Consider the following 12,003-nt stretch of genomic DNA (forward strand, 5'->3'; position numbering starts at 1 on the left):
AATCCTGAAAACCTGACTGGATTGCAGCCCTCAAGGAGGGTGTGTGGGGGGAGGTGTGTGTGGGGTGTGTATGGGTGTGTGAGGGGTAGAGGTGTGTGTGGGGTGGTGGTGGGGGGGAGGTGTGTGTGTGGGGTGTATATGGGGTGTGTGGGGGGTAGGGGTGTGTGTGGGGTGTGTATGGAGGTGTGTGGGGAGTAAGGGTGTGTGCGGGGGGATGTATATGGGGTGGGTGTGGGTGGGGTGTGTGGGGGATGTGTGTGGGGGAGGTGTGTGTGTGTGTATGGAGGTGTGTGGGGGAAATCGTAGGGGGGTTTGGGGGTAGGGGTGTGTGGGTGTGTGTATGGGTGTGTGTAGGGGGGTTTGAGAGTAGTGGTGTGTGTGGGGGGGTGTATGGGGTAGTGGTGTGTGCCGATGGGGTGTGTATGGCGGTGTAGGGGGGAGGTGTGTGTGGGGTGTATATGGGGTGTGTGTATGCGGGGTGTGGGTGTGTGTGTGTAGGGGGGTTGAGGGTAGGGGTGTGGGTGTGGGGAGGTGTGGGTGGGGTGTGTATGGCGGTGTAGGGGGGAGGTGTGTGTTGGGTGTGGGGGGGTGTGTATGGAGGGTGGTGTGTGGGGAGGGGTGTGTGTGTGTGTTGGTTGTGTATGGGAGGTGTGGAGGTGTGTGTGTGTAGTGGGGGGGTGTAGTGGGGTGTGTGGGGGTTGTGTATGGGTGTGTGTGTAGGGGGTGTATATGGGGGGTGGGGGTGGAGGGGCGATTGAGACCACTGGTCCGCCCCCCTTTGTTGCCGATTGCTGCTGACTTATTTACTTCAGGGCCGCCCTCAGGGGGGTGACGGAGGCAGCTGAGGCGGATTCCCGGAGCCGGGATCAGCCACGTGAGCGGGGAAGCGCGGGCGGCGCCTTTAAGGGGGAGGAGCCTGCGACGGGCGCGCGCTTCCCTGCCTCGAGCGGCGGCGATGGAGCCCTCGGTGCCCAGCTGAAGAAGCGGCGAAGCGGAGCGGAGCGAGCCATGGGGCATCCGCCGCTGGAGTTCGGGGACTGCTACCCCGACAGCCCCGGGTTCCGGGAGCGGCTGAAGTGCTACGAGCAGGAGCTGGAGAGGACCAACAAGTTCATCAAGGAGGTGATCAAGGAGGGCCATTCCCTGATCGCTGCCATCAAGGGTGAGTGGGGCAAAGTCATTCATTGTCATGCCTTGGGGGGTAGATTTCTGTCCCTCCACTTGTGATGCTCAGGAGTGGCTTTTGGGGATTGGAACCCAAGCACAGTACCGGGTAAAGCTTTAGATTCTCGTCCAGAAATAGCTAAGAAGAAAAAAAAAAAAAAAATTTAAATTGAATCAGGTTGGGCAGACTGGATGGACCATTCGGGTCTTTATCTGCCGTCATCTACTATGTTAGTATGTTACTATGTATGGCTGCAGTGGTGAACATGCATTTGGCCCTCTCCGGTTCTTGCATCTCTTGTCCTGGTCCTAATGGGTTCCATATTTCACCGTTTCCCACTTCTTTTGGCATGAAAGGATGTACATATGGCCTCAGTCCTGGATCTGTCAGTGGGATGACAGCAAACTCCCTCTCTCCTCACTTGCTGCTATCATGAGGGTGGATGGAGCTAAAAACAAGGAACTGTGGAAATCTGCCTCAGGAATTTGCAAACAGTAGGACGTAAAGCCTGATTTTCAGGATTTTGCTGTTGTTGGCATTTCTTCACCCCTACAGGGCTGCATTAAGGAAAGAGTCACAGTTTGAAAATTCAGTGTAGGCAGGTTCTGCTTTGCATCTCTTGGACATCTGTGTGACAGACCCAAAGGTGACATTTCTGATCTTAGAACAGGCTGACTCGGAGTTGTGGAGTAGGAGAGAGCTTTTATTTGGGGATTCTAAAAAAAAAAGCATTTTAGGGGGTGAGGTAAGCTGCGTATTTTGAATTGTATGGAGCATTTGGTATTACACTTCTCCCTCTGTGTTTGCAGAACCGCAAATACAAAAAAACCCGCAAATAACTTTTTCATATGTTGTTCACCGTTTTCTATTAAAAACCATCGTGAATGTGGTGAAACCACGAACAACATGACGGGAGGCCTGGCCTGTTCCTGAAGGAGAGGCAAAACACGGTGAAGAAAGTGCTGGCAATCGGCAATTTTCTCTGTAAATGCTTGGAATCGGTGGTTTCTCTAGGCAAGCTGATGTAATTTTGGGGGAGGAGCCAGCAAGCTAAAAACCGTGAATACGGAGGGAGAAGTGTACATGACTAAGCATACTTGAGTATGAAGGAAGAATTATTTTATGCCATGAGAGCAAATATTTATTTCTGATTTTATGTCTCACTAATGCTACGACAGTTACAGTAATCTAGAGACTGAGTTACGGTTTCAGTTTTGGCACTGAAACTGGTTTGAAATCTGTGTTTGGCTTAGTAAGGGGGGGGGGGCACTGGCACTTCTCCGCCCGCCCATGCCGTACTCCTGCCCCTCTCCCAACTATTCTAGCCTGCTCCCTCTGAAATCACCACAAACAAAACCCAAATCCGACTGGTCTGCAGTGAACAGCAATGAAGGCCAAGCTGCAGACGGGGGTACAAGATGCAGGCTTAGTTTCTTAAAACAATTAGAGTTGCGGTTAAAGTCACCACCTTGTACAAACCAGAGGACCCGACACGGTCCGTGTTTCGGTTAACACGCCTTCATCAGGGCTCCCTAATTTGAAAGGAATGAAATGAAACCGAAACATAAATAAACTTGTGCCTGATTCGAATAAAATGTCGCTGGAGCAAAGAGTCGGTGGAGTAATTGCAAAATCACTTTTGGGTCGAGGGGCCAGGAAGTGACATCAGAAGGAAAGCCAATGTGAGCAGCTGGCTGGAGAGGGCACGGGGGTAGAGAGGAGAGTGCGAGGGGGGAGGCATCCTACCCTTGCTACGCCACTGATTTATTTTGGCTGAAATTGCTGGTGCCCTTTCCGCTGAAACTGAAATTTTGGGCTGTGTGGTTCCCCCTCTCCCCAGAGGAGCCATGTCCATCCCTCTCTCTCTCTCTCTCTTTCTCTCTCTCTGAGCAGGAGGAGCTGCCTCTTCCCCCAGACCTAACAAACCCAGGTGGTTGTGGCAGCCATTTTGAGATTGGAGCTGGCATGTGTAGGAGCAACGAGGGACCACTTCTGCCCAGTTAGGCCACTAGACCACCAAGGTAGGCCCCAGTGATAATGGGGAGGCTCACAGGTGGGACTGGGCATGGAGATTACTGTTGGAGGAAAGGGAGACTCTTTTTAGTCATAGGAAGAAGGAAATGGGTAGGGGTTGGGGGGCAGAGTGGGCTGGCCTCGGTCTCGATTTCGGCCCACAAAAGTGGGCCTTTACATTAACCCAGTGTGTTGAAAACTGTGTAACCTAGCAGATTCCAGGTGTGCCGTGAGATGCTGGTGAGGAGGAGAGACGCCAGCTGACTGCTTAAGGACGTGCCTGTTGTGGCAAGAGGCACGTCCTGCGGTCAGTCGGCCTACTCCTCTCCTCCTCACCAGCGTCTCTGCTCCTTCTCTCCTTTCCGTCTGTAGCGTCCCCCCACCGGCGGTAATAGGAGGCCCAGGGCTGCGGCTAGAAGGCATCCACTCAAATGTCAATGTGATGACATCACAAATGTGTGTGATGTCATTGCATCGACCTCCGTGCCTTTCTGGGGGCCCTCCAGACGCTGTCCTGCGATCAGTGTGCTGCAGCTTAAAAAGTTTGCGACACACTGCATGAACCTAACAGGACATAGCAATTACAACCAACTGTATTCACTCCTACACCATCAAAAGTTACAAAGACTAAGGCAGACTCAATGAAGTTACAGGGAAATACTTTTCAAACCAATAGGAGGGAAAGTGGGGTTTTTTTTTCCACTCGACGAATAGTTAAAAGTTCTGGATCTCGTTGCTAGAGGATGCGGTAACAGCAGTTAACGTAGAAGGGTTTAAAAAAGGTTTGGACAAGTTCCTGGAGGAAAAGTCCATAGTTTGCTATTGGACAGACATGGGGGAAGCCGCTGCTTGCCCTGGATCGGTAGCATGGAATGTTGCTACTCTTTGGGGTTCTAGAATCTTGTTACTTTCTGAGATTCCGGAATCTTGCTATTCTTTGGGATTCTGTATGGAATGTTGCGATTCTTTGGCATTCTGTATGGAATCTTCTTACTCTTTGGGATTCCGGAATGTGCTGCTCTTTGGGTTTCTGCCAGGTACTAGTGAGCTGGATTGGTCACTGTGGAAAGAGAATAGTGGGGTAGATGGACCATGAGTCTGACTCGGTATGTAGTATACAGTAAAACCATACGAACCAGCTACAGCCAATTATATCCTCCTCCATCATCCAGCACAACTTGTCTCCCACCCTCAAACTCTACAGCTCTGTATTATATAGCACTTAGGCTATAAGTGGTTCACATTCAGATCCTCAAGCATTTTTCCCTATCTGTCCCGGTGGGCTCACACCTGGGACAATGGGGGATTAAGTGACTTGCTCAGGGTCACAAGGAGCATCGTGGGATTTGAACCCACAACCTCAGGGTGCTGAGGCTTTAGCTCTACCCGCTGCCCACGCAGTGCATCTGACTGTCACACTGCTTGTTAATCGTCATAATAAGCTGAAAGTTTCCAAGTTTTATTTAAAATTTGATAAAACGCTTATAAAAATTTCTATGCAATTTACATGAAAAAGTTACAGCAAAAAAACACATAACCAGACTGATACATAATGATCACCTAGGAGAGTAGAACTATAATTATGATAGAAAGTAACATTAAATGGATGAAAACATTAGGGAAGGATTTAGGGAAGGCAAGTTTGTAACTGTGAATGTGCTACACCAAGGTTATTTCTGAATTTAAATCTCGAAAGTGTCATTAAAAAGGAAACTTTTAAGGGAACTTTTGGACCTGTTTCTTCTCTAATGAAGGATGGTAAGTAGTTCCATGTTTGTGGTGTCGTATTAACAGACAATAGATTTTGATCTGCTGATCATTCAGGTTTCGGCTCATTTCATTTGGTTTCTTGCACTGAGTCCCTTTAAGCCATATTTCAATGCAGACTATTTCAGCCTGAACTAAGTGGTAATAACGCAGTCTGTCATAGTTCCGCTTATTATGATCTGATTTCAGATGCAAGGGGCGACTTTCTTATGTTATAGAATAGAGAATGACACGGGGAAAAAATTTGTCCCCGTGAACTCATCACTGTCCCGTCCCCACAAACCATCTGATCCCATCCACAAAAGCCTCGAATAGTTTTATACTGAACTTATTCTGTACAATTGTCATTTTATAAATCAAAGTTCTGGCTGCTGAACTAGAGAAACAGATGTTGAGCTGGCAGGGCTTTGTTTATAAATGTTTATCAACTCAAGCAATATACTACTTTATCCTAAAGCAAAAAAGAAATATAATTTTTTTTTCTGCCTTTGTGTGTCTGGTTTCTGCTTTCCTCATCTTCTCCTCATTCAATTCATACCATCCATTGTCTGCCTTCTTTCTCCCTTCCATCTCTCCCTCCACCCCCACCCCCCAATTGGTCTGGCACCCATCTTCTTTCCTCCGCTCACACCCCCCCCATAGTCTGGCATCCCTCTCTGCCCATTTCCCTTCAGCGTCTTCTCCCCACTCTCCACTCTCTCTTGCCCAATTTCCCTTCATCGTCTTCTCCCCACTCTCCACTCTCTCTTGCCCAATTTCCCTTCAGCATCTTCTTCCCACTCTCCACTCTCTCTTTGCCCAAGTTCCCTTCAGCGTCTTCTCCCCACTCTCCACTCTCTCTTGCCCAATTTCCCTTCGGCGTCTTCTCCCCACTCTCCACTCTCTCTTGCCCAATTTCCCTTTGGCGTCTTATCCCCACTCTCCACTCTCTCTTTCCCAATTTCCCTTCGGCGTCTTCTCTCCACTCTCTCTTTCCTAATTTCCCTTCGGCATCTTCTCCCCACTCTCCACTCTCCCATGCCAAAGTCCCCTTCAGCATCTTCTCCCCACTCTCCACTCTCTCTTGCCCAATTTCCCTTTGGCGTCTTCTCCCCACTCTCCATTTCCCTTCAGCGTGCATGGTCCAGCAGCCCCCCTCCCGATCGCCGGAGATCGTCCTTCAAAATCATCCGAGGGCATCTCCCTCCCTTCCTTCCCCTCACCTTACCATGGCAATTTTCTGGGCTTTTTCATTTCCCAGCTGCCTGAGCCGGTTTTCATCAAGTCACACGAGGCTGCTGAAACTTCTCCTCTGACGCAATTTTCTGTTTCTGGTTGTGTCAGAGGAGAAGTTTCGGCAGCCACACACGACTTGATGAAAGCCGGTTCGGGCAGCTGGGAGACAAAACTCCTCCACAAAATCGCAATGATAAGGGGAGTGAAGGAAGAGAGGGATGGAGATGCCCAATCAGTGACTGCGCGCGTTCCCGACCTAACTGAGGAGTCAAGGCCTTGTACCCGTGGCGATGATGACTTTTTCTCCCACCGTTTTGGTGGGTTATCCGTGTCTAGCTGCGGGTAATAGCCACCGTATCAATCTCTATTATACAGTTTATTTTCTGCTATTACAAAACTTCAATAAAAATTTTGAACTGAAAAGCATAAAGGAGTCACGCCTTCCATAGTGGAATTTGTATGTGGTGTGAGGTTTATGTACATGCCTCCATCATGTCCTCATGTACATTTCTGCAGTGCGGTACGCTTAACTTTGGTTGCCGTAGATAGGCTACTCAAATACTGCAAGGACTTTGTCTGGATTGTCTCCGGTCTGTCCTTTCTGGGCTGTGGCTTCCAAAATTGGACACAATAGGCCTAACTTTTTGGGAGTCCTAGCTTGAGAGGGCAGGACGGCTTTAGAAAATTCCAGCAGGAATTGTCTCCTACGCGGCTACAATTACTTCCCCCGTGAAGGTCGGATGGCTGAAATGCTCAAGCCAATATGAAGCGTCGGGTATTCTGAATTTTGAAACCAGCGTTGGATTAGCGAATTGCTATTTAAGCTAAGGGTTGCTGATTGGTAGAAATGATAGACGTTTCATGAATGGAAAGGCTCTATTTTATAAACTTATACATTTTGACAACAGCAAGGCCGGTCAAATTAGGTTTTACGTAAGTGATACATATTACATATTTTAAATAAGGGATATACACCAATAGTCACATACAAACATACATTAAAATCTTCACAAGGTAAGGGATGGGTTGGAGGCTTTGGTATAAATGATTATTATTTTGGAAAAAAAGAGACAGAATGCGGACTTGTGATAACGTATGTTATGGGAGGTCCCATGCACTGAAAACTGCCTCCTATTTAATCACTTGAGGGTTGTCTTAATGGGATTCATTATGCATTCGATTAAATAAAGTGTGTAGGCTCATGAGCTAGACATTTACATTTCCAATTAACCCTACTTTGTCTGGGTTCAGTTTTCTGGCAGGTCTCCTCTTGGCACTCGATGTCCACCTCCAAGTGCCTGTGTGGGCTTATCTTCTGCTGCTCATGATGCCTCCAGCTAGGGCCAAGCCCATGCCATTAAGGGGAAGCTAAAGAAATGAGGGTTGACGCGAGGGCTGTAGTTTTTCAAATGTAGATGTCTGTCAGGGCTGACCCAAGGGACTCTGCTGCCCTGAGCCAACTTATGCATAGGCTTCCCTCTCTCCCGCAATCTGGTATCTCTGTCCTTCCCTCTTCTCCTTAGCCTGTAATCCAGTATCTCCCTCATTCTTTCAAGTCACCCCCTCTGGCTGGACCAGCTCAGGCAGGGCACTGATGATAGAAGGTGCCAACATCCCAGGCCGGCATCTGTCCCTCTATAAATTTGAAGGTAGACCAGACTGGGATTTTGGTGTCTTATCTGGACCAGGGCCTCACCTAGTCCATAGGTTGAGCCAATCCTAACATAAGAACATAAGCAATGCCTCCACTGGGTCAGACCTGAGGTCCATCGTGCCCAGCAGTCTGCTCACGTGGCGAACCAACAGGTCCAGGACCTGTGCAGTAATCCTATCTATACCCCTCTATCCCCTTTTCCTGCAAGACATTGTCCAATCCTTTCTTGAACTACAGGGACTACAGGGACACGACGGGCTACACCTAACCAGAAGAGGGAAGAATGTCTTTGGACACCGCCTAGCCCGCCTACTCCACAGGGCTTTAAACTAGGTAAGTCGGGGGAGGGTACAGGCACAAACAACATACCAGGCGAACTAAAATGCCAATACATTTTTGAGGCTGAGGAAAGTAGTCACCGAAATTCTGGGTCAGGGGTGAGTGCACACACTTTTGAGTCGGGAGTAGGGTCACATCATATTTATGGGTCACATTGTAATTCCGGGTCTAGGGGGGAGTACACACTGTAGTTCTGGGTATATGGGGAGTACACATTGTGGCTCTGAGCCTCAGGAAAGCACAAATAACACAAACAATGTTAAAGGTGTTCAAATAGCTCAAGCAGGAATATCCCCACTGAGACGTAACAAAAATATAACATGGAGGGCTATGTACGTCAACGCACACAGTTTAGGAAACAAGATCCTGGAATTGGAAACAGAAATAAGGAATGCCGACCTGGATGTGGTGGCGATATCCGAAACCTGGCTCACAGACTCCCACGGGTGGGACATGGTCATACCAGGTTACAACTTGCTTCGCCGGGACAGAGAGGGTAGGAAGGGAGGGGGTGTAGCATTATATACTAAAGATGACATTAAGGTCACGAGAATCTCAGATGTCCAGTATACTGGGGAATCCCTTTGGGTTAATTTGGCCAGAGGGAAGGACAAATGCTTGTATCTTGGCGTAATTTACAGACCCCCAAGACAACAGGATGACCTGGATATGGAAATAATCGAAGATATAGAAAATATCACCTTGCGTGGGGACACAGTATTGCTAGGTGACTTCAACATGCCTGATGTGGATTGGGTTACACTTACCTCTGCTTCCGGCAGCAGCAGGAGGCTATTAAACTCTATGAAAGGAGCAAGCCTCAGGCAACTGGTGTTGGAACCGACAAGGGATCAGGCAATACTGGACCTGATACTTACCAATGGAGAAAGTGTCACAGAGGTCTCGGTGGGCGACACATTGGCCTCCAGTGACCACAACATGGTATGGTTCAATATCAGGAAAGGTTTCACTAAATCTACTACACTAACCAAAGTCCTCAAATTCAAGGACACAAATTTCAAAGAAATGGGAGACTTCGTTCACCAGGCGCTACAAAGCCAAGAAGAAACTGATAACATGGAAGACATGTGGTCGACTTTGAAAGCAACCATACAAGAAGCAACAAACCGCTATGTAAAATCAGTAAGTAAACGGCGAAGAAACAATAAGCCACAATGGTTTACTGCGGAGATCTCAGACCTGATCAAGGAGAAGAAAAAAGCATTCATCTCTTACAAACAATCAGGGAAGCAGGACTCTAGAGCAGACTACCTGGCCAAATCAAAAGCCGTCAAAACAGCAGTCAGGGAGGCTAAATTCCTCATGGAGGAGTCTCTAGCAAAGAACATCCAGAAGGGAGATAAATCCTTCTTCAGGTATATCAGTGATAGAAGAAAAAACTCAGGCGGGATTGTACGTCTTAGGAAACCAGACGGAGACTATGTGGAAAAGGATTCGGAAAAAGCCCAACTATTAAATGAATACTTCTGCTCTGTCTTCACCCGAGAAGTGCCAGGGCTCGGCCCTCAGCTATAGACAAGGGTTGGCTCAGTTGACCCGTTTAGTAACTTTGAGTTTACGCCCAGCAGTGTCTACGGTGAGCTGTCAAAGCTCAAGGTTAACAAAGCAATGGGACCGGACAACCTGCACCCCAGGGTGCTTAGGGAGCTGAGTGATGTCTTGGCGGAGCCACTGTCCGCGCTCTTCAACCTCTCCCTTAGTACAGGCAGCGTCCCGTTGGACTGGAGGACAGCTAACGTCATTCCACTCCACAAGAAAGGCTCAAAGATGGAGACAGCAAACTACAGACCAGTGAGTCTAACATCGATAGTGAGCAAACTAATGGAAACTCTAATCAAACACCAATTAGATAAGATCCAGGATGAGGAGAATCTACGGGATCCCCGACAACATGGATTTACTAAGGGGAGATCCTGCCAATCCAACCTGATCAGCTTCTTTGACTGGGTGACAGGGAAGCTGGATATTGGGGAGTCCCTGGACATCGTGTACCTGGACTTTAGCAAAGCATTCGATAGCGTACCACACCGCAGGTTACTGAGCAAGATGAGTTCTATAGGATTAGGTAACACATTGACGAAATGGGTTGGGAGCTGGCTTGGAGGTAGGCTCCAAAGGGTGGTGGTGAACGGCACCCCCTCCGAAATGACGGAGGTGATTAGTGGAGTACCACAGGCAGTGGCGTACCTAGGGTATGTGGCACCCGGGGCCCATCATTTTTTGACACCCCCCCCCCATGTAAAAAATTTTTTTTTTTTTTTTTTTTTTTGCAATAACCATGAAATGGAATAAATGGTCAGAATAGAAACAGGCAGTGAAAATTTTCTTTTATTGAACCTCATATATGTAACCATTATTCCAAACATAACATAACATAACATAAATTATGTCTAAATTGTCATGACATTAGAAGTACATATGGAGTAGTTGCAGGTGATGCTTGGGACAGTTCTGATTGTGTTAGTTCGGTTTTATGTGTTTTTTGAATAGAAGGGTTTTTATTTCTTTTTGAAGGTTTTGCAGTCTGTGGTTGATATCAATTGGTTGTAGAGTTGGGGGTCGAGTGTTGCAGCTCGAATGGCTAGGAGGTTGTCGAACAGTTTTTTTCTTTTGACGTTTTTGGTTGGAGGGTGTGTGAATGGTGCACAAGTTCTCCTATGTCTGTTTGAAGTGGATTGAATTATTTAGCTGAAGAAATTAGTTACCCCCCCATTCCACACACATTAATTCTCTTCCATTTTTGTTCCCATTATAAAAAACACTGATAAGTTCCCAGAAAAAACATACATTAAAATAAGAAGTGAAAACAAAGGCCCCTACAGATGAGAACATAACATAAGAATAGCCTAACTGGGTCAGACCAATGGTCCATCATGCCCAGTAGCCCATTCTCATGGTAGCCAATCCAGGACACTAATACCTGGTCAAAACCCAAAGAGTAGCAACATTCCATGCTACCGATCCAGGGCAAGCAGACACTTCCCCCATGTCTTAATAACAGATTATGGACTTTTCCTCCAGGAATTTGTCCAAATCTTTCTTAAAACCAGCTACACTATCTGCTTTTACCATAACTTCTGGCCACTTCATTTTTAAGTTTAGATCTTTCCTTTCAAACAGAGACCTTGCTAGATGTCAAATACAGCACAAGGTAACTTCACATGGACTTAGCTGTGCAGGAAATGTGAATCTCCTCATACACCCACCATATAGTGCAAAAATGTGCAAAGGTCTGTTTTTTTCTTTCAATCACTACATAGCCTAATGCCACACAAGCAGCGCTGTTACAAACATATTCTGTAGGTCAATGCTAAGGATAACAAAGTTTCCTTCCTTGGACCAGAAGGAGATAAACCACTGGAAGAGATCCCAAAACAACACCCAAAGACCCACTCAGTGTGTGAATCAGTTGAGTGGAGTGGACTAACTGGGGGGTGGAAATGGGCCCGGAGTTTGCTCAGCAGAATTTCCCAGACCACCTCTTCCTCTCAACACATTGACACGCTGCCACCATCACCACTAGGAACACCTCACTGGGTAGGCCAGCTATGCTATAAACTTTATAAAACACATTATTATATTTTCTTATAAAGCACATATTTTAACTGACCTCTCTGACATCCTCAGCCTTTCCATTCACAAAAATAGAAGGAAGAAAAGTTCCCATTTCCTGCTGTCTCATGTCCCCGGCCTATACAATATTTTTTTTCTGCAGACCCTTCAAAAGTCTGACCAAATCCTCGTTTCACTTGCATTATAAAGTACTGAGGATGCCATCTCTCCCCAATCCCAGGTCCTAAAGTCTAAGACAGTAGCGCAAACTAATGCT

General features: G+C 47.3%; 1 protein-coding gene across 1 annotated transcript in view; it reads left to right on the forward strand.

The window, feature by feature from the left end:
- The first annotated feature begins 878 nt into the window (after positions 1-878).
- Positions 879-12,003, forward strand: part of OPHN1 (oligophrenin 1) — a 234,600-nt gene continuing 223,475 nt past the window's right edge. Inside the window, exon 1 of the mRNA XM_033945796.1 lies at positions 879-1,162. Coding sequence (XP_033801687.1) covers positions 1,009-1,162 — 154 coding nt within the window. The 5' untranslated portion in view covers positions 879-1,008. The remainder of the gene's footprint in view (positions 1,163-12,003) is intronic.

Source organism: Geotrypetes seraphini, chromosome 5 (assembly GCF_902459505.1).
Source record: "Geotrypetes seraphini chromosome 5, aGeoSer1.1, whole genome shotgun sequence".
In the NCBI taxonomy this organism is placed as follows: domain Eukaryota; kingdom Metazoa; phylum Chordata; class Amphibia; order Gymnophiona; family Dermophiidae; genus Geotrypetes; species Geotrypetes seraphini.